The following is a 22,854-nucleotide window of genomic DNA, read 5'->3' as shown; positions in this document are numbered from 1 at the left end:
CACTGAGGTCATGCTGTAAACGTAACTGTTGACATGTCGAGGCACTATACTGTATGTCCACAGCTAACGCAAGGCTCAGTGTCTCAACAATCAGGAACATGTTCTTATAGTTAATATATTTCAAAATCTGTCATGTGCTGCTGGGGCCTGTGGTAGCCTGATTTTCAGTTGACATACCAATCCCTAGACTGATTGAACTTAAATGTATTGACCACAACAATAACATTTATCTACAAAGCCCTTTTTACGTCAGCTGATGTCAAAGTGCCTATACAGAAACCCAGGCTAAAACCTCAAACGGCAAGCAATGCAGATGTAAAAGCGCAGTGGCTAGGAAAAACTCCCTAGGAAGAAACCTAGAGAGGAACCAGGCTATGAGGGGTGGCCAGTCCTATTCTGGCTGTGCCGGGTGGAGAGTATAACAGTACATGGCCAAGATGTTCAAACGCTCATAGATGACCAGCAGGGTCAAATAACAATCAGTGGTTGTAGAGGGTGCAACAGGTCAGCACCTCCTGAGTAAATGCTAGTTGGCTTCTCATAGCCGATCATTCAGAGTTAGAGAGATCAAGTGCGGTAGAGCGCGAGGGTCGAAACAGCAGACACGGAACAAGGTAGCACGTCAATCCATTGAATTAGAAACGGAATTTGTCAGGGAGATTCTCAATTAAAACAAAGTCTGTCCTCTCCTCGAGTCCTCTGACAGGGAAACCAATAATTACGTAGCAGCGTCAATTTGGACGGAGGAGTTTACTTCTCTCCTCGATTGCCTCTGCCGGCCTAGGATACACAAATGTATTCTCCCGGCAGCAAATATTTTGTTTTAAAATCCAGAGGTGAGGATTGGCGCCAAACCCCATATACTCCATAGAAGTGATTGTTGAGTTGACCCAGCTGCAAGACTTGTGCAGTATTAGTGCCCCCTGCTGGGGAACATTAGCGGCGACTGTCTGCAAGTCGAAGTAAACTCGAGACCAAACTTGGGGAGAAATTGAGCTAACAATACTACTTACTCATCAACTATAATATCTGTAGATATTGTAAAGTCAGACAATTATAGTCTAGTTTGTAGAGTAGAGAGAACCTGTATTTTCTACCTATGAAATATGGAACACATATAGATACTTATCACAGGAGGTTGGTGGCAACATAATTGAGGAGGATGGGCTCGAGGTAAAGACTGGAGCGGAATTGTATCAAATACTTCAAACATGTTTTACATGTGTTTGATGCCATTCCATTTACTCCATTCCAGCTATTATTATGAGCCGTCCTCGCCTCCACTGCTACTTATACGTTAAAGGTTGGGAAAAAAATCAAGATAATTTGTCAAGCAGTTTAATTGCTATCCACAATCAAGAATGCCTTCATGTTCTTTCTTTATATACAGCACATAGTACCTACGTGTGGAGTGACTGATCCCCATTGAAATTAGTAGACTTGCAGTTCAGTACCAGGGAAATGCACCTATGGCAAAATACTAACTTGTGGAATGAACCTGATTGACAGCATTTTGGCCAGAGACATGAACTTGCGCAAACAATGTAACTAGCACTCAATAATACAGCCATACAACCATTGCATCAGTCCACATCTTTTTCTCACACCACACACACACACACACACAAACAAACAAACACATTACATTCCTTACTGACGGAGTGTATCAATCAAATCATCTCTCGCTGAATTGTCGTTGTTATACTCTAACATAGCCCTGTACACGTTAAATCATGTTTTCCCTCTAGAGAACGGAGACTAAAACCGCAGCTGAAAGCTGGTGTCCAGTATAAAGTCTTCCACAAATGTGGAAATGCTCAAATTGATTGACAAACTCATTTAGGAACACACCAACTGAAACTGTCTCTTCCAGATTCACATTATAGTCATGGGTTGAAAAACTATCCGAAGGGCGAAGAGAACATACACAGTGTGCGTGTACTTCCATTCAGTAGCAGGTGAGACGGTTAGAGAAACTGCATTGACTATCCATGTCCAATAGAGGTCGCTGTTGGTCCAGTTGTGGAGTGTAACAGGTAGGGAGGCAGCACGGGCGCTCAGGTTCCTCCTGTTTCTTCCCGTCATCAAAGTTTAATAAATATCTGACAGACAGGGACAAGCATGAGCATTAACCAAACCTGTAATCCGACACAGAAACACACTCTCTCTAATGCCCCCCATAATCAGTCAAGAGTAATTAACACAATGCTTAGCATATTGCTGCTTTCTCTTTCTGTAACACACATGATTTCCAGGGCTCTATTTGTGACACTCGTTTGTCCACGGGTTGATGGTCACCACACTTGTAACTGAATGTTAGGGATTGTTCTCATATCATTTGATTGTGATTGACACCAGAGCTACTGAATGTACCAAGACACACTGATGGTTATTGTAAATAAGTTCACAGAGTTCCCTCTAAGTTAAGAGAGGGAACTATGTAGGAATGTGGCTCTGTTCAATAGAAATTGAAAGGTAATTTCCTATTGAGCGGACATATACGCCGGTTACCATGAATGCAGTCTTCCCTAACGCAGGAATGTTTCAATTTCAATCACACCGTTAATGCTGAACTTCTGCGATACGGACCGCAGAGAGCCCTTGTCATTCTCGTGAAACAAATCCACTTCCTCTTTCAGGACACACCTTTAAATCTAGAGAACCATTGACTGACTAATAAAACACAAAATTCCTTTCACTTCCTCATTCGCGCACACAGCTCACCTCACTGAGCAGAACCCACACGTCAGAGTCGCTGTGTACCAGCAGACGTAAAGCAGAGATGGGCTGCATCTGTGCGTCGATCTGTCCCTCAGCCATCCCATCCACAAAGGAACCTACAAGCGTAAGACAAACATGCAATAATATATTAGTAACCTGAAAGTGGCATTATTCTGAAAACCCCGGGCAGAATATACATTCTATTATAACAGCAATCGACTCTATATCCAGTCATGTACAAAACATCCCACAGTGGGCTATAACCTTTTGAGTTTCATATGAGACTATTGTCTATGAGGAATTATGTTGGTTATGTGTGAATGGATTGGACTCTGACATCAATGGACGGATTCTAAGGTGTGTCCCTTTCTTTGTTCTCATCTGCTGTTTTGGTACTGTAGGCACTCACTCACTCACTCACTCACTCACTCACTCACTCACTCACTCACTCACTCACTCACTCACTCACTCACTCACTCACTCACTCACTCACTCACTCACTCACTCACTCACTCACTTCCACTAGTTACCACAGCCACAAAATTATCTATATCATAAAAAGTCATATAAACAAAAATGTATTTTTGGTCTTAATTTAAGGTTAGGCATATGGTTAGCAGTGTGGTTAAGTTTAAATCACATTTTAAGAAGATAAATTGAAGAAATATGTTGGGTTTTTGACTTTGTGGAAACTATTGACGATCGTTCTCACTTACAGCAGTGATCCACTATGCGACTAGCACGCTAGCTTCGCCCTCATGTCGGTGTTAGCAAGCAGGTTAGGTCGTGCTTGGTATCAACAGCCAATCCAGTAGGGGCTGGAAACTATATAGTGAGCTTTGATTGGTCAACAGCAATGCAACATCGCAGAGTACGCAACAAAAGTTCCACTTTCCCCAACTTTGGTCCCGCCTTGTTCACGCTCCCTCGCCCATGTTTATGTCATCCAACGGTCCCCATCCACTTCGCTTCCCTTCATTGAAAACGAATGGGGCTCAGTTATTTCATCTCCCCCAAAGTGCTAGATGGATTTCTGCCATTAAGGGGAACATTGACTTTACATTTCAATCCCGCTTTAAAAGCCAAATGTTATTTTTATTTTTTCTCCCTTTTTTAAATCACCAAGAGAATCCGTAATTAATCCCAGTCCTACTGCTGTTGCCGCCCTAGGTCTAGTATTTCCAAGACTACTTCTCGCTCTCGGCCTCCTTGTAACTCTATATCCGTCTCCCTTAGCTTCCCCTTCTTCTGGCTCTTCAACAATTGGGTCTTATATCAGGTGTGTACCAGCTCATTAATATAGAGTCGATGTCGATGTCCACCCCCCCCCGTGTAAATGTCATTAGTATAATAAATAAAATCCCTGTCATAATCCATCTGTTTAAACGGACAATTGGTCTTCTCACAAACCTATATGACCCCAACATCAAAAGGTGAGACTCATGAACACACACAGTACCTTTGGAATGTATTCAGACCCCTTGACTTTTTCCACATTTAATTACATTACAGCCCTATTCTAAAATATGTTAAATAAATAAAAATACAAATCCTCGTCAATCTACACACAATACCCCAACTTGATTGGAGTCCACCCGTGGTGAATTCAATTGTTTGGACCTGATTTGGAAAGGCACACACATGTCTATGTAAGGTCCCACAGTTGACAGTGCATGTCAGAGCAAAAACCAAGCCATGAGGTTGAAGGAATTGTGCGTGTCAGGATTGTGTCGGGGAACAGATCTGGGAAACGGTACCAAAACATTTCTGCAGCATTGAAGATCTTCAAGAACACAGTGGCCTCCATCATTCTTAAATGGAAGAAGTTTGGAACCACCAAAACTATTCCTAGAGCTGGCCCCCCAGCCAAATAGGGAGAGCAATAGGGAGAGAAGGGCCTTGGTCAGGGAGTTGACCAAGAACCCGATGGTCACTCTGACAGAGCTCTAGAGTTCCTTTGTGGAGATGGGAGAACCACCATCTCTGCAGCACTCCACCAATCAGGCCTTTATGGTAGAGTGGCCAGACGGAAGCCACTCCTCAGTAAAAGCCACATGACAGCCTGCTTGGAGTTTGCCAAAAGGCATCTAAAGGACTGAGAAACAAGATTCTCTGGTTTGATGAAGTATGGTGGTGGCAGCATCATGCTGTGGGGATGTTTTTCAGCGGCAGGGATTGGGAGACTAGTCAGGATTTAGGAAAAGATGAACGGAGGAAGGTACAGAGAGATCCTTGATGAAAACCTGCTCCAGAGCGCTCAGGACCTCATACTTGGGCGAAGGTTCACCATCCAACAGGACAACAACCTTAAGCACACAGCCAAGAAAACGCAGGAGTGGCTTTGGGACAAGTCTCTGAATGTCCTTGCGTGGGCCAGCTAGAGCCCGGACTCAAAACCGATCAAACATCTCTGGAGAGACCTGAAAATAGCTGTAAAGCAATGCTCCGCATTCAACCTGACAGACATTGAGAGGATCTGCAGAGAATAATGTGAGAAACTCTTCAAATACAGGTGTGCCAAGCTTGTAGCGGCATACCGAAGAAGACTCAAGACTGTAATCGCTGCCAAAGGTGCTTCAACAAAGTACTGAGTAAAGAATCTGAATACTTAAGTAAATGTAATATTTCAGATTTATATTTTTAATTAAATGTGCAACCATTTCTAAAAAACTGTTTTTGCTTTGTCATCATAGGGTATTGTGTGTAGCTTGATGAGGGGGAATAAAAAATAAAAAAAACATTTTAGAATAAGGCTGTGACGTAACAAGTCAAGGGGTCTGAATACTTACCCAATGCACTGTATTTGGTCAGTGTTATACTCTATGACCCCCACACGCTTCACAGTCTTCGTCTGGTGTCGGTACCGCCAATGTGTTAACTTTTGTCTGTAGCGTCCTAACAGTTTGGCCTACAAACTAATATGGCCTCGCCATCGAAATCTGAGACTCTCACAAACCTGTACATGTCAGTTGTTTTGTTCTACAACGACCACAAGCCTCACAAGATGGAAGGTAACCCGGTAGCAGTTTTTAAAAAGTGAATGATATGGAAGTACTCTAGTGCCGAAAAAAAAGGGGTTAAATATGGGTCAATTTGGGGGGGGGGGGGGGTGTAATTTCCTGGGCTTTGTCAGATCTCTTAGACATAGGACAGACACTTCAAAACATAATTCCTTTATTTTAATTTTATTTTTTTATGAATATGTTTTTCAATGTGTTTCTATGGGCTAATACTGTAGCAGTAAGGCTAAATTCAATGTTTCATCAAATGACTATTGTAGCTGGAAACAGCTGAACCATCACTCCTGTGTTCCAATGGCACATTGTGTTAGCTAATCCAAGTTTATACTTTTAAAAGGCTAATTGATCATTAGAAAACCCTTTTGCAATTATGTTAGCACAGCTGAAAATGGTTGTTTTGATAAAATAAGCAATAAAACTGGCCTTCCTTAGACTAGTTGCATATCTGGAGCATCAGCATTTCTGGGTTACATTACAGGCCTAAAATGGCCAGAAACAAAGTACTTTCTTCTGAAACTCATCAGTCTATTCTTGTTCTGAGAAATGAAAGTTATTCCATGCGAGAAATTGCCAAGAAACTGAAGATCTAGTACAACGCTGTGTACTACTCCCTTCACAGAACAGCACAAACTGGCTCTAACCAGAATAGAAAGTGGAGTGGGAGGCCCCGGTGCACAACTGAGCAAGAGGACAAGTACATTAGAGTGTCTAGTTTGAGAAACAGGCGCCTTATAAGTCCTCAACTGGCAGCAAAGTTAAAACCATATCTCTGGTCAGTGTCTGCTCTTTTGCCAATCTTAATATTTTCTTTTTATTGGCCAGTCTGAGATATGTTTTTTTCTTTGTAACTCTGCCTAGTAGGCCAGAATCCCGGAGACGCCTTTTCCTTGTTGACGTTGAGACTGGTGTTTTGCGGTCATATTAGTTTGTAGGCCAAACTGTTAGGACACTACAGACAGAAGTTGACACATTAGCGATACCGACTTCAGACGAGGCCCGTGAAGCATATGGGGAAATGTAAATGTAAAACACTGAACATGTAAAAATCTGCCGTTTCCAGCTAGGATAATTTACAATATTAACAATGTCTACACTGTATTTCTGATCAGTTTGATGTTATTTTAAATGGACAAAAAAAAAGCTTTTCTTTCAAAAACAAGAACATTTCTAAGTGATCCCCCCCCAATTTTTTTTCTTTTTTTCTTCATTAGGAAGTTGTGTAAATGTCAGATGTTTCTTGATTGATGTGGTGCTATTGTATATCATACCATTTGAAACGGCTGTTTCTCAGCTTTCAAAATATGTATCATGTTTTTGACACCAGCAAATGATGCTCATCAATGCACGCGAAGGTCATGGTCTCAGTAAATTCAGGAATTCCTAAACTCAACTATCGATGACGCAATAATGCCAATATAGCGATTTACAGTTACAATTCGCTGGATTTCTAAAGCCTAGTGTTTCCATTCCCCTTTGAGGTGATTTATGATTCAGCAAAGCTTAGTCATTCCTTCTCTCTCTATTTGCGCTATCTCAATCACAGAAGGCATTAAGAGGGCCAAAGGTACACTTATACAAACAACCAACCGCCACCACACAGACACTACCAGGGTAGAGTCCGACAGCTAATCTAGTTATTGTATTTCTATGATTCCGAATAATGCAGACACAGAACAACACCTTGATGGAGGTGTGTCTGCCCCGTCTTACCCTGGCAAGTGCTTGTGTCTACAGAGAAACTACTAGCAATAAAAGGAGATCAGAGCTTTTTCCGACCACATCACCTGACCAGGAATAAGAATATTCAAACTCATGTACCAATCACTATGAAGCCTCCGTAAGATCCTTCGTATTGAGGAGACTGGCCACCCACCAGTCTGTCACTCACCGAGCTCTGGAGAGGAAAAACACATGTTAAACTGGGTTAAAATGGACCTATGTTTTCACTATCTCAGGTCACAGCAGAGCTGTGTAACGCAACATCTATGTCCATAGTCATTGCACTATGACGATGGTTCTGCCCCACGGTACTATACAAGTAGAGTTATATTTGAATAGTTCTACGAAACACAGCCATAAGGTAATGGAAGGTTCTATGAAGTACAGTCATTCAAATGAGTATAATTTTAAATAGCCACACAAACACGATATGAGCAGAAGTCTATAGAACACTTCCACTATAACACTAGAACTAGAATGGGAATGTTTAAGATACATAAAGTAGTCATTTAAGAGTAATTAACACATATCTCAGCATATTTATATGTTTTCCCATCTGTAATACACTCGATTTCCAGTGTTCTATTGTGTGAGACTCACAAGTCACCAGACTAGTTACTGAATGTCAGGGATTGTGCTCATATCGTTTGATAGTGATTGACGTCAGAGCTACTGAAGGTACCAGGACACACTGATGATTATATCGATGACATTATGAACAACGTCTGACTCTTTCATGTTTTACTTTGTATAAGACTGTAGTGGAGTATGGACAGGAGTGAAAGTTTCATATTTTGTGTTGATTTATCTCAAACACACACAGAGATAGGCCATCAGCGTGTTAGCAGATAGCATGTGGTGGTTGGTGTTTCCTGTCATCTTGTTACATAGTCCCCAGGATCTGACACCTGAGAGTCACATCAGTCTCTCAGACCAGCTCCATGATACTGCAGTCACCAGAGATCTCTCTCTCTCTCTCTCTCTCTCTCTCTCTCTCTCTCTCTCTCTCTCTCTCTCTCTCTCTCTCTCTCTCTCTCTCACTCACTCACTCACTCACTCACTCACTCACTCACTCACTCACCACTCACTCACTCACTCACTCACTCACTCACTCACTCACTCACTCACTCACTCACTCACTCACTCACTCACTCACTCACTCACTCACTCACTCACTCACTCACTCACTCTCCAGTTAGTATGACCTCCATGGCACTCACATCACTAGGGAGCACCTCCACAGTGGTGTTATAAAACTTGTCTCCGTTGATCTCAATGTTTCCGCTGCGAAACAGGTACCTGGAGAGACAAGATTGGATCATCGGAGTCATTACCTACTGTAGAATTGCAACAGTTGGGCTGACTGGTCAAAATAGAATACACCTCTGTCATATATCCCTCTCATACCATAAATGACCACGATCAACAAGTGTCAACTAACTCAATACCTACAATGTATTTGCTCATAACTCGTAATTTCCTTTAACTCCATTCTAGTTGCTTTGAGACATTCCCTGTGTGTCTAATCACAGTGTGGTATTAAATCAAATAACATGTTCTTGATCGCATACACATATTTAGCGGATGTTGCGGGTGTAGAATTGTCCATTGTGAGCGAGGGTGTGACAAGTGGAAGGCAAAGTCCTGTTTCACAACCTTTATACAGGCAAGCAGACAGAGGGAATGGGAGTCAGCGTCGGGAAGGCCAGTTTTTTAAATGTGACCTGTGGTTGAAGTTCAAATGAGATGAAACAGCTAGCTCACTAGTCTTTACCTGATGTGAATTTGTTCTGCTGCAGACAAACAACCGGACTTACACGTGCCCCTATCCCGTCCCTGACTATGATAGCAACTCCAAAGTCATTTATCGTATTCATTTCCAACGCAGTTCGTTACATTTAAAGCTACAATAGAGAAACAAGTGTGAAAATAAAGTTATTAAAGAAAGAAAATACCACCAATCTCTAAGGGTTCTTTTTTCACAAGAGGACAAAGGGCTACCGATATCTGTTCACGTGCCTGGTGTTCACATTCACGTGCCTGGTGTTCACGTTCACGTGCCTGGTGTTCGCGTTCACGTGCCTGGTGTTCACGTTCACGTGCCTGGTGTTCACGTTCACGTGCCTGGTGTTCACGTTCACGTGCCTGGTGTTCACGTTCACGTGCCTGGTGTTCACGTTCACGTGCCTGGTGTTCACGTTCACGTGCCTGGTGTTCGCGTTCACGTGCCTGGTGTTCGCGTTCACGAGCCTGGTGTTCACGTTCACGTGCCTGGTGTTCACGTTCACATGCCTGGTGTTCACGTTCACGTGCCTGGTGTTCACGTTCACGTGCCTGGTGTTCGCGTTCACGTGCCTGGTGTTCGCGTTCACGAGCCTGGTGTTCGCGTTCACGTGCCTGGTGTTCGCGTTCACGTGCCTGGTGTTCGCGTTCACGTGCCTGGTGTTCGCGTTCACGTGCCTGGTGTTCGCTTTCACGTGCCTGGTGTTCGCGTTCACGTGCCTGGTGTTCGCTTTCACGTGCCTGGTGTTCGCGTTCACGTGCCTGGTGTTCGCGTTCACGTGCCTGGTGTAGGCTACTGTGGGAGTGTGTGTGTGTCCACTGACCCGGTGACAGTGAGTGGCTGCGGGAAGCTGAGCAGGATGAAGTCTTCAGCGGTAGGGGTCAGGCCCCAGAAGAAGTCCTGGCCCTCGTAGGCCCTCTCCAGGGTGTGCTGCTGGTAGTGCTTCAGACTACTGCTCAGCTCTGCACGGGGGTTACTGTGGGCAGCAAACAGTGGCGCCTTCCCAAAGTCCTTATCCTGCTCAAACACAATGGAGAGAGAGAGACATTTGAATTATAACTGCCACTAACTGAGTTTATCTTGCACAAACACACCAGAGAGAGATAATCTTACTTTCAGTTTCTGTACTTTCCCAGGCAGAGAGGAGTGAAGGCCTACATGTTGAAACAGAGAGGGTTTATATCTCAGCTTGAGCAGGTCCTTCTGCAGGTTGCAGTCTTTCTGGATGGGACAAAACAAGATGAAAAGCCCATCAACTCTCCATCCAATAAAGGAATTGTTCACTCAGAAGGTTTGTGAGATGCGTGGACTCTACATCAGATCATCGTTTTGCATTTCATTCTCTTGAACAGAATACTTTATTTTGCTGAGCACAACTCACCACATCTTTTTCTGGGTTGCAAGCCTTCACCCACAGAATGTGGTCCAACAGCCAATCAATGGGCTTGTCTTTGTGGAACATCAGAAAGAACTCTGCTATCATTGGTAGATCACGGGCTCGGAACATCTTGCCTGATGCAGACACAAACACACACACAAACCCATAAATGAAAATAAAATGACTTTATGACAAGGAAGTAGAGTCATGAGTGTATTGTACCTACCAGTGGAGGCTGGTGAGGGGAGGACGGCTCATAATAATGGCTGGAATGGAGTAAATGGAATGGTATCAAACACATGGTTTCCATTCACTCCATTCCAGCCATTATTATGAGCCGTCCTCCCCTCACCAGCCTCCACTGGTACATATCCACATCTGTGAGTGTAAATAACCTCATTAACTAAAGGTAATAAATAAACTGCATGTGTTCACCTGCTTTGGTTTCCACAGTTGTCGTGCAGTAGAAACAAGTGTTAATCTAAACACGATCAACTACGACTTCCTTTTCCAGACACACACACACGAGCACAGACTCACCGATGAAGCCGAGCTGAGAGAACTCCAGCAACATCCAGTCATCCGAGGCCAGTGATCTGACGTATGTTTTCATGGCCTGAGAGTAGCCAGGCTTAGCCACAATGTCATCTTCCAACTGAGAACACATATTTTTTCCAATGAGGATGTGTTCATAAAAATATGAGTTCAATTCACTTTCTAAATTCACATTTAAATGGAACGACTCACATGCAGTTACACAGACAGACTGACTGACCAATCAGAGAAGTTGAACTCTGACCCCCCCCCCCACCTGTACATAGTAGGTTCCCTTCTCATGTGCGTAGAGCATCAGGAAGCTGTAGTCCAAGTTCTGCTTGGTGCGCCATCTGAAAACAACCGCAATACAAACCACTTACTGCGGGTATACATGATGTGTTAGACTTTTTTATTTTCATGATTTTAAGACCACACATCTGTATGTGTTGGGTTGGGTTGTGTTTGGTTGTGCATGCGTCCATTTCTCACTTGACTCTATCCTTGGAGTCTCCAAAGGTTTCCCTGAGTCTGTGGAAGTTGGGGTAGAAGTACTGAGAAGGGGACACTACCTCCAACAGGCCTGAGTGCACATCCTTAGGAAAACTACAGCCACACACAACAGGCAAACACACAGGTAAACTACAAACCACATTGAAGAAAGACTAACAACAACAAAAAAACAGCCAAAACAGTCCAACTAAAATCCCCAAAAACCAAAATGTCTCACTTATGCTTTATGAGTTCTGCTACGGTGTTGACGTATCCTGCATCCGTCTGAAATAAAGAGACAGAGAGAAGAGAAGAGATGAATGAGAAGGGAGAATCCAGTGAAAGTTTAAACATGAGGTCATATTACTAAGAGTGGTGTGTTCGTGTGCAATAGAACCAGTGTAGATGAAACATGAGAGGTACAATACACTGAAGGTGTCTTGTGTCTTGACTCCCGTGTGTGCTCATATCCTCAGACACACAACCACTACACAACCACTACACAACCAAGTTACCATCAATTGGGCAAACCTTTGAGTTGGAATGCAAACATAGTTGTGACGCGAGTGATCACAGTTGAACATTAGGAGCTGAAACGGCCTTAGGTCTTGAAATCAAGAACAGGAAATTCCTGTTACGTGCCCGTCAGTTTCTGTGTTTCTAGTGTTAAAGCATACACACCTCAGGTCCTGAAAGGCATGGTCACACATTCAATAGGTTTAGCAGGTCTTTTGTTAGGAACTAATCACTTTCTTTTTCTCATTCTAATCCCTCAATTTTCTGCTTTAAAATGATAATAATATGTCGGTTAGAGCCTAGGGAGAGACCTGGCCAAAGTCTGGGTCCCCAACCTACATTTATTTAATTTTTATTCAGCTAGGCAAGTCAGTTAAGAAAAGAATATTATTTACAATGACGGCCTACATCGGCCAAACCCTAACCCGGATGACACTGGGCCAATTGTGCACCTCCCTATGGGACTCCCAATCACAGCCAGTTGTGATACAGCCTGGAATTGAACCAGTGTCTGTAGTGACACCTCTAGCAAGGAGATGCAGTGCCTTAGACCACCGCGCCACTCGGGAGCACACAATACCCCATCTACAAAGTCCCTTCCTCTTATGCTTAACATCTAGAAAGACACTTCTAAATGACCTGATGGGGCCCCAATTGTTATTGACTTTAAGTGAGGTTTGATTGGCAAAGACTGTCACGTGTGTCCATGTGCCTCTATCAGGGTACGTGAGCAAGTTACCTCGGCAACAAAGACGATGATGACGGTGTCTTCTCGTTCAGAAGGTGAAAGGTCGTAGAGGAGGGAGTTCAGGGTGCTAACCAAGTAGCTCTGCTTCTGACGCTTCACCGTAGGGATCCCCAATACCAGGGACACTGACGCATGCGCACACACACAGGGAGGGAAGGAAGGAAAGAACACAGTAAATAGCCTTATCTGCTGCAGATTTCAAATTTCCAGAGCTATTGATAACACAGGTGGCGTTATGGTGAAGAAGGAATAAGGTCCACACAGAGCAGGGAGGGTGAGGTGGGTGGATAGAGGTTACAGGGTGAAATCCACACCAGGTTGTGTAGCCTCTCACGTTAACACAAGCCCTCCTGTCTGTCAAAGAGAACATGTTTACGCAGACACATTTTTACATGTAATACATTTCTACACACACACACACACACACACACACACACACACACACACACACACACACACACACACACACACACACACACACACACACACACACACACACACACACACACACACACACACACACACACACACACACACCAGGGATTAAGACAGAAGGAAGTGTCTTTCACCTCCAGTCCGGCCCTTTCCCAGGACGACGTTAGGATTCAGGCTGTCTGCGTGGTCCCGTAGGTGGGGCAGGTAGAGGTAGGCATTGGGCAGTCTGGAGGAAAGCAGACCGAGTCTTCTCTTTATCAGTCCTTCTACACTCCACACCACCAGAAACCAAACCAAACACACAACGAACGGTCAGACATAAAAAACACTTAATCCTTTTATTTTACAGCAGCAAATGACCTGTGAGAGGTCATTTGATTAGCATTGTTGGCAATGTTTAAAAGGCTAATCTTGGATTCACAAAAGTAAACAAACTTGGGTGGAGAGAGAGATGCAAATAAGGAAAGAGAAAGAAAGAAAGAAAGAAAAAGTAGAGAAAGGAGAGAAAGGACAAAAAGGAGAGAAAGAAAGAGATAGGGAAAACACTGCCATGGACCAAAAACATGTGGATTCAGGAGGGGTAGTTTGATTTCTGCCCGTCTGTGACCAGCACTGAACATGAATTGAAAGTAAAGGATCGTCCTCAAACTGGATCCACAAAGTACAACGAGCCTTTACATAGATGACAACATGGCTGTCCTGTCACCTATGATCTAAATGTATACTGATGATAACTTGGCTCTGTCACCTCACCTGTGACATTAGTGGAGGAGTTGTTGTACGGTATGGTGAGGTTCCTCAGGCTGGTCAGCAGACTGCTGAGCTCCCTGTACACCAGCTCCCCCCTGGACTCTGCAGCCAGCAGACGTTCATACAGCTGGATCATCTTAGGGTCGTAAGGGGGTTCACCCTTGTCTACCCACACACACAAACACGCGCCCACACACGCATGACAGAAAGAGTCGGGAGGAGAGTTTGAAACGTTAAGAGAGTGGATAACAGTTGCAAGTCTATGTTTAATGCATGGATTTGAAAAACTTTGAAAAAAGTATTGAGTAGTTGGGTGCAGGATAACAAAAGGTATAGCTCAGCAAACTGCATGTACAGTACAATAACCACACACACAAACACACACACGCTTACTCCTCCCCCCAAAATTAATTAAGATAATCCTCCCATAGCCCCATTCCACTGCCGGAATTTCCATGACAACCCCATTCATACAACATAGTTCCTCAAAGGACACTCCTGGTGTTTTAGTTGCCGGGTTGAAGCAGGAAAGGGGCAAGTGGAATGGTGTGTACATTTTCCAGAAAACAAGGAATTCACACTTTAGCAGTCTTTCTTTAAGTCATTGAAGTATTACATCATGTAAAACTGGTACCATGGTATAAAGTCACCATTACTTTTACTCTGTGTGTGTATGTGAGAGAGAGAGAGAGCGCGAGAAGAGAGAGAGGAGCTAGAATCAAATTGATGTTTGTCGCACCTGGTGTACATTTCTGATTGTAAGAACAGATTGAGTGATCTGGTGTTGCAGAATCATGGAAATAGGCCTAACTCCAGATTGGAACCATTGGAAGGTATATACAGTTGAAGTCAGAAGTTTACATACATTTAGGTTGGAGTCATTCAAACTCATTTTTCAACCACTCCACAAATTTCTTGTTAACAAACTATAGTTTTGGCAAGTCGGTTAGGACATCTACTTTGTGCATGACACAAGTAATTTTTCCAACAATTGTTTACAGACAGATTATTTCACTTATAATTCACAATTCCAGTGGGTCAGAGGTTTACATACACTAAGTTGACTGTGCCTATAAACAGCTTGGAAAACTCCAGAAAATTATGCCATGGCTTTAGAAGCTTCTGATAGGCTAATTGACATGATTTGAGTCAATTGGAGATGTACCCTATGGATGTATTTCAAGGCCTACCTTCAAACTCAGTGCCTCTTTGATTGACATCATGGGAAAATCAAAAGAAATCAGCGAAGACCACTGAAAAAAAGATTGTAAACCTCCACAAGTCTGGTTCATTCTTGGGAGCAATTTCCAAACGCCTGAAAGTATCACATTCATCTGTACAAACATTAGTACGCAAGTATAAACACCATGGGACCATGCAGCCGTCATACCGCTCAGGAAGGAGATGCGCTCTGTCTCCTAAAGATGAATGTACTTTGGTGCGAAAAGTGCAAATCAATCCCAGAACAACAGCAAAGGACCTTGTGAAGGTGGGGACAAAGATCGTACTTTTTGGAGAAATCTCCTCTGGTCTGATGAAACAAAAATAGAACCGTTTGCCCATAATGACCATCGTTATGTTTGGAGGAAAAAGGGGGATGCTTGCAAGCCGAAGAACACCACCCCAACCGTGAAGCACGGGGTGGCAGCATCATGATGTGGGGGTGCTTTGCTGCAGGAGGGACTGGTGCACTTCACAAAATAGATGGCATCATGAGGAAACAAAATTATGTGGAAATATTGAAGCAACATCTCAAGACATCAGTAAGGAAGTTAAAACTTGGTCGCAAATGGGTCTTCCAAATGGACAATGACCCCAAGCATGCTTCCAAAGTTGTGGCAAAATGGCTTAAGGACAACAAAGTCAAGGTATTGGAGTGGCCATCAGAAAGCCCTGACCTCAATCCTATAGAACATTTGTGGGCAGAACTGAAAAAGTGTGTGCGAGCAAGGAGGCCTATACACCTGACTCAGTTACACCAGCTCTGTCAGGAGGAATGGCCCAAAATGTACTCAACTTATTGTGGGAAGCTTGTGGAAGACTACCCAAAACATTTGACCCAAGTTAAACAATTTAAAGGCAATGCTACCAAATACTAATTGAGTGTATGTAATCTTCTGCCCCACTGGGAATGTGATGAAAGAAATAAAAGCTGAAGTAAAACATTCTCTCTACTATTATTCTGACATTTCACATTCTTAAAAGTAAGTGGTGATCCAAACTGACCTAAAACAGAGAATTTTTACCAGGATTAAATGTCAGGAATTGGAAAAACTTTAAATGTATTTGGCTAAATCAATATATCAAATATACTGAACAAAAATTTAAACGCAACATGTAAAGTATTGGTCCCATGTTTCATGAGCTGATATAAAAGATCCCAGAAATGTTCCATATGCACAAAAAGCTTATTTGTCTCAAATGCTGTGCACAAATTTGTTTACATTCCTGTTGTTTACATTCCTGTTAGTGCCAAGATAATCCATCCACCTGACAGGTGGGGCATATCAAGAAGCTGATTAAACAGCATGATCATTACACAGGTGCACCCTGTGCTGGGGACAATAAAAGACCACTCTAACATATGCAGTGTTGTCACACAACACAATGCCACATATGCGACCAATTTTGAGGGAGGATGAAATTGGCATGCTGACTGCAGGAATGTCCACCTGAGATGTTGCCAGAGAATTTAATGTTAATTTCTCGACCATGTTGTTTTAGAGAATTTGGCAGTACATCCAATCGGCCTCACAACCGAAGACCATGTGTAACCATGTCAGCCCAGGACCTCTACATCCGGCTTCTTCACCTGGGGGATTGTCTGAGCACAGCCACCCTGACAGCTGATGAAGCAGGAGTATTTCTGTCTGCAATAAAGCCCTTTTTAGGGGGGAAAACATATTCTTATTGGCTGGGCCTGGCTCCTCGGTGGGTGGGCCTATGCACTCCCAGGCCCACCCATGGCTGCGCCCCTGCCCAGTCATGTTATGCCCAGTCATGTTAAATCCATAGATTAGAGCCTAATGCATTTATTTAAATTGACTGATTTCCTTATATGAACTGTAACTCAGTAAAATCGTTGAAACTGTTGCATGTTTCGTTTATATTTTTGTTCAGTGAATTTATCTTTAAATATTAACATTCGAAAACAATAGAAAACTGATACAACAGTTCTGCACAAGCGTTTCACCTTTTGAAAGTTTGTAACCTAATTGAAAGTTTGTAGCCTAATAACTAGTGTTACACGTGCGATATTTTACCATTTCCATTATAAGCGGTGAACCAGGTTAGAGAGAGAAAAACAGAAGCCAGAAGACATCCAAGTTTGACATGAGTGAGCCTCATCTCATCTCTCAAACTGTCAATAGAAATATTCCGTCTGATTTTGGTCTAAAAGGAATACAGCGCTGCCGTTGCGTTCAAATGATAATCCACGCAGGTCACTCTCGCTCCTGTCATGACATTGCAAACTATGCAGCCCCAGGTTAGTCGTCAGAAAGTCCGTGCCTAGACAGTGTGCCCTGATGAAAGCCGGAAAGTCACTTCCTTATCTCTACATATAGTTTGACATACAACCACAACCCCTGGCTAGCCAACTAACTCAGGACGTGTGACATTTTCCTGGAAAAGTGATGACACTTGAGCTGTACAGTATTTCAGTTGTGTTCTCAACCCCATCTGCTGGGCATATTTGGAACTGCGGGATTTTTATTCCAGAGTGGTTTGTTTTTCTACCAAGTCCTATCGAGAAAAACCAACAACTTGAAATGTCAATAGATGGATTGGTTGTTTAGCAACAAAATTAACGCGTGCGCAACTATTTAGGCTGACGCGTGCACAACTGGTTTAGGCTGTTGACAATATGTAAACTATATTTAGTCTCCAAATGTTTATTGATCAAGGCCCTTCTCTCCCGATTGCTCAGTTTGGCCTGCCAGCCAGCTCTAGGAATTGTCAGGGTGGTTCCAAACTTAATGGAGGCTACTGTGTTCTTGGGGATCTTCAATGCTGCAGATATTTTTGGTACCCTTCCCCAGATCTGTGCCCCGACACAACCCTGTCTCTACGGACAATTCCTTTGACCTCATAGCTTGGTTTTTGTTCTGACATGCACTGTCAACTGTGGGACCTTATGTGTGTCAGAGTATGTGAGTGGAGTTGAGCAGTTGGAAACCAAATCATCGCTCTGGCGCTCCACTTCCTTTCCAGAGCTCCACTTCCTGACCAATAGCTCGCTAAAAACCGCTGTTAGCTCAAAGGAAAAAAATAAATTCTGCTCCAAATTCGCTTTATTCATTCAAATCACAATTTAACCAAAGCTCATCTATTTTTGTGACTACTTGGACCTACCATTTGGTTTTGAAGTATTGAAACCAAACCATATGATTTTAATTACAATTATTTTAATAAACAACAGGAAAAGATGGCTGTAAGAAACGTTCATAATTTCAAATAGGCTACATGTTGTATTAAACAGCATGTAAACACTCTAAATTGGCCAGGAGCCAGACAGGTATCCTAAGAAGGAACGAAAATTAAATATTTAGGCTACATTATTTATATTATTTCAAAGCTATATCCAGTGGTGTAAAGTGCTTAAGTAAAAATACTTGAAAGTACTACTTAAGTCGTATTTAGGGTATCTGTACTTCACTATTAATATTTCTTACAACTTTTACTTTTACTTCACTACATTCCTAAAGAAAATTATGTACTTTTTACTCCATACATTTTTCCTGACACCCAAAAGCACTCGTTACATTGTGAATGTTTAGCATGACATGAACATTCTCTAGTGCACACAGTTATCAAGAGAACATCCCTGGTCACCCTTACTGCCTCTGATCTGGCGGACTCACTAAACACATGCATCGTTTGTAAATTATGTGTGTTGTGTTGGAGCGTGCACCTAGCTATCCGTAAATAAATAAAAAGTAAATGATGCTGTCCGCTTTGCTTAATATAAGGAATTTTTAAACTAGTTATACTTTTACTTTTGATGATTAAGTATATAGGCAGTTAACCCACTGTTCCCAGACCGTCATTGAAAATACGAATTTGTTCTTAACTCACTTGCCTGGTTAAATAAAGGTAAAATAAAAAATATTTTGGCAATTACATTTACTTTTGATACTTAAGTATATATTTAAAAACAAACACCTTTACTTTATATTTTTATATTAAGTTTAACAATTGGGTACATTATGCACTCAGCATTTAAATAATATTTAATGAAAATAAATGTATGCACGATTAGCCGGTTTGTGTTCCGTGTCACTCTTGCCAGGCTGGGCAGGATTGTGTAGTTGTTTTTTAAATATATTTCTATATGTAGGAAAATTAACCCAATCAAAACGGATAGCTCTTTGAAAGAGATAATATTCCAGTGTAACAGGGTTATATTGGTGATTCCCCTTGCCACTTTATTGTTAAGCCAATGGGTTTTTGGTTTTAGTTTTGTCTTGCCTTCACCTACTCAACATGGCATTTTATTGGCTGGTTTGCGTTGCTTGCTTACGAGGGAGGATGTTTCATTAGAATCGTCCCAGTGAACAAGCACCAAACCAGCGGTAAATTGTTGGTTGCAAAGCACTGTTGGTCAAAAATGATTTTTATACTCCCAAGTGATGATTTAAATGTACAATTTATATAAATTTGTTTGTAAATGTTATTAGAACGTCACACATAAGATGCAGCGTTTTTTGGGTGCATATTTGTTATACATTTTGTTGTAGAGAATTCCAGCTAATACCAGCTAAACTGACTGTGGTGGGGAGGGTGCAGAGTTGGATGGTGAACTGCATTGCATGACGTGCAATTTTGTGCTGTTTCTATCAGAGGTACATTTTTCAAAATATTATATTGTAATTGTTGTATTATTTTGTTAACTACATTTCCCAGTGAACAAGCACCAAACCAGCATGCATTGAATGGTGAGCTGTGCATTGCATGATGTGCAATTTTGTGCTGTTTCTATCAGAATAAAGCTCCATGACTGGTGCCACAAGTTGGAGCTCGTGTCGATGATTGATTGTACACAACACAAGAGTACTGTTACACCAGGCCTATTGGGCGAAAGTTAATGGTGGCCTATTGTATAGATAATATAACGAAAATTAACGAAAGTTTTAAGAGATCTGATTTTTAGTTTATAAATACTTTGCTACAATGACAGACTTAGCTACCCATATTGTTCCTTTCTGTTCGCATGTGCACTTAGTAAGTACACCATCATGCTTTCGAGATACGTGTCTTTTCAGATTCCACAATGAATATGTAGTTGTGGACACTACATGACCGCAGTCCCTCTTTTGCTCCTTGGTCCTCCTCATCTTTGTAAGTCACCTTGATTTTTCACCTGTTTGTTTTATAATTTCTTTATTAAAATATTTAGCATACTAGATGACAGTAGCTAACGCAGAAAGAAGGCCAGCTCGCTCCACGCTCCAGTCAAATTGGACACGCTCGCTCTGCTCTGCTCACCTACTCTGTGTTTTGAAACCCACCTGATGAGTATTTTTGGAACGGTGTGTTTTTTATTCCAGTGTGGTTACTTTTTCTACACAATTGATTTGATATAGCGAGGTACTACAGACAAAAACATAGACATGTCAATAGGTTATGAATGAAAGATGTTGAGAAACAGGCTTCATACAAACAGGCTGATTTTCTGCTAGATCTTGTGTCAAATGAGTGACAGACAGTTATACCAATGTTTGAGTCTGAGTGAGTGAGACACAACCCATAACAGCGCAGATTTCACCATTAATAGTAAAAAATAAAAACTAGAAAAATATTTCAGTCAGTTTTATGTCTCTCCTAACAATATCTCCTGTGAACATGATTATAGCTCCAGTTTTCCATATTCCAGCTCTTAGTTTTATTTGGTCTCATTCTTCTTTGTCTCGGTGCAAAACTCTGCAGAGAGAAGACAATGAAGGAAAGAAAGATTTAGATTTGGATCACAATGTCAATGTTGCGATGTTATTTCATCTGTAGACATTGTACCTGCAACGCCATCATAGATGAACTGTGCAGGTTGAGGGAACTTGAGGCACTCGGCTTGTTTTCTGATTGGCTCCAGCTCTGATTCATGCAGTTTGCCAGTCTTTCCTGGAAAAGGGAAAATAAAATGGCTTTTTAAACACAGCAATCGGGTAAATTCTGACAAAGATAGACACCTACAAACACCCCACTCTCACTTTACCTACACAACCACCTACTCAAAAGCACACACACACTTACCAAAGATATAGAAAGATCGGACCATTCGGATGGGCACTCCTGCTACGGTAATGGTGTTACTGAAGTGCATGACGAGACAGTCAGGGCAGGCTTGCAGGAAGTGAGCCTTGGAAATTCCATTATCCTCTATATGTAAAAAATAAAAAAAACACTAACTCTCAGCATAATTTCTATTTGATAATCTGCCATTAGTTTAGGATGAATTGAAGCAGCCTGTTAACCACTTCTGGTCTGGGATAGCTACATATTTAGCTACAGTATTTCACTAACACTTGAAAGGGAAAGGTACGGATCTGACTTACTTAACTGCTGTATGGTGTTCTCTACAATGGACATATTCATTATGGAGTAATTAACACAGGTGTCATCACTGAAAGATAAGAGGATATGTCCTATTAGATTCAGAGATTGTCTCATAACTGTCAGTGGTCCAGATGTGTTCATCAAACCTATGACAAAGCAGTAGAGTAAGGAGCCACTCACATCATGTTTCCCTGTTTGAAAAGCACACTCTTGTCGCTTGATGTTGCTCGTAGTTCCACCTTGGAGCTTTTTCCCATTTTCAGTTTTTCGGCATAACCTTCATCATCTGAAAACGCCTCGATGAGAATCCATTCACCAAAGACCTGTAGGGAAACATACATCACACTGGCATTCACTTTTTCAGTTGAGAACTTGCTACATAGACCTGACTTATTATAAGCCTGATCTAAGCACATAACGGCTCAGATTTTTACAATAACTAATACAGCATCATAACTGCCAGCTTTAAGTAAAGTGTTACCAAAGACTATATACAATATGCAAGATCAAGGTAATGGCAAGAGTCATGGGTAGTCTAGTGGTGATGCTACAGCCTCTGGCATCCATGTCTTCAGTGTCAGCATGGATATGAATCTCTCCTACTGCCCTTTGACACAACCTCTATCTTTCCCCTTCCATCCTTTCACAGTATGCATTCAATCAAATCAGAAAATATCAATTCCCACTCCTTTAAAAAAGTATAGGTCTGACACCCACCGTGTTGAGCTTGTCGGCAGGGAGTGGTTTGACCATTTTACCACAGTCCTCCTCAGTCGGTGGCTCAGTCATCGGTGACGCGGTCACCCTGCTCACTGCCAGCAGAGCCAGGAGAGCCACACCGTAGTAGTACACAACACACATGGTGGAAACTGGAACCTTATCGGAGCCACAGAACCACCCTCTAATATAGCTACAGTCTGTGGTTTGACTTTGTCCTGAGTGTGTTCCAGGGTGATCCGGGTTGCGTACGAAATAACACTATTCCCTATATAGAGCACTACCTTTGACCAGGGTAGTGCCTTTAAAGGGGAATAACGGCACATTTCTAAACGGTGTCTATGTTCCTAAACCCCTCTGACTTGTTGGACTGTCTGTCAAAGTGCGCACCTCTCACGCAGGGAGAGCGAGCTACAGTGCGTCACAGGGTTACGAGGTCCCCCACAGAACTTTGCTGAATAATGCAAATGTACGAAATATAGAAACATTC

General features: G+C 42.3%; 2 protein-coding genes across 3 annotated transcripts; both read right to left on the bottom strand.

The window, feature by feature from the left end:
* Window positions 1-1,322: 1,322 nt before the first annotated feature.
* Window positions 1,323-17,701, bottom strand: LOC124011524 (alpha-1,3-mannosyl-glycoprotein 4-beta-N-acetylglucosaminyltransferase B-like). 2 transcript variants are annotated; one of them, XM_046324974.1, is made up of 15 exons: window positions 17,360-17,701; window positions 14,100-14,261; window positions 13,481-13,612; window positions 12,903-13,036; window positions 11,886-11,932; window positions 11,648-11,686; window positions 11,433-11,508; window positions 11,162-11,276; window positions 10,625-10,755; window positions 10,357-10,464; window positions 10,067-10,260; window positions 8,681-8,759; window positions 7,560-7,635; window positions 2,725-2,837; window positions 1,323-2,102 (listed from the first exon to the last, which is right to left on the bottom strand). In XM_046324974.1, exons 1-15 carry the CDS (start codon window positions 17,442-17,444, stop codon window positions 2,085-2,087), a joined length of 1,509 nt encoding a protein of 502 aa, XP_046180930.1. In that variant the 5' UTR covers window positions 17,445-17,701; the 3' UTR covers window positions 1,323-2,084. The 2 variants fall into 2 exon arrangements, with proteins under 2 accessions (XP_046180930.1, XP_046180929.1); XM_046324973.1 differs by having other exon boundaries at window positions 11,648-11,761; window positions 17,360-17,699.
* A 2,759-nt stretch (window positions 17,702-20,460) lies between these two features.
* LOC124010463 (saxitoxin and tetrodotoxin-binding protein 1-like) lies at window positions 20,461-22,621 on the bottom strand. The gene is made up of 6 exons (XM_046322908.1): window positions 22,365-22,621; window positions 21,828-21,970; window positions 21,647-21,714; window positions 21,345-21,470; window positions 21,108-21,212; window positions 20,461-21,017 (listed from the first exon to the last, which is right to left on the bottom strand). Exons 1-6 carry the CDS (start codon window positions 22,506-22,508, stop codon window positions 20,980-20,982), a joined length of 624 nt encoding a protein of 207 aa, XP_046178864.1. The 5' UTR covers window positions 22,509-22,621; the 3' UTR covers window positions 20,461-20,979.
* Between the last annotated feature and the right edge of the window lie 233 nt (window positions 22,622-22,854).

Source organism: Oncorhynchus gorbuscha, linkage group LG23, assembly GCF_021184085.1.
Source record: "Oncorhynchus gorbuscha isolate QuinsamMale2020 ecotype Even-year linkage group LG23, OgorEven_v1.0, whole genome shotgun sequence".
In the NCBI taxonomy this organism is placed as follows: Eukaryota; Metazoa; Chordata; class Actinopteri; order Salmoniformes; family Salmonidae; genus Oncorhynchus; species Oncorhynchus gorbuscha.
Note: the sequence above shows the minus strand (reverse complement) of the source record. Positions and strands in the feature narration are given on the sequence as shown.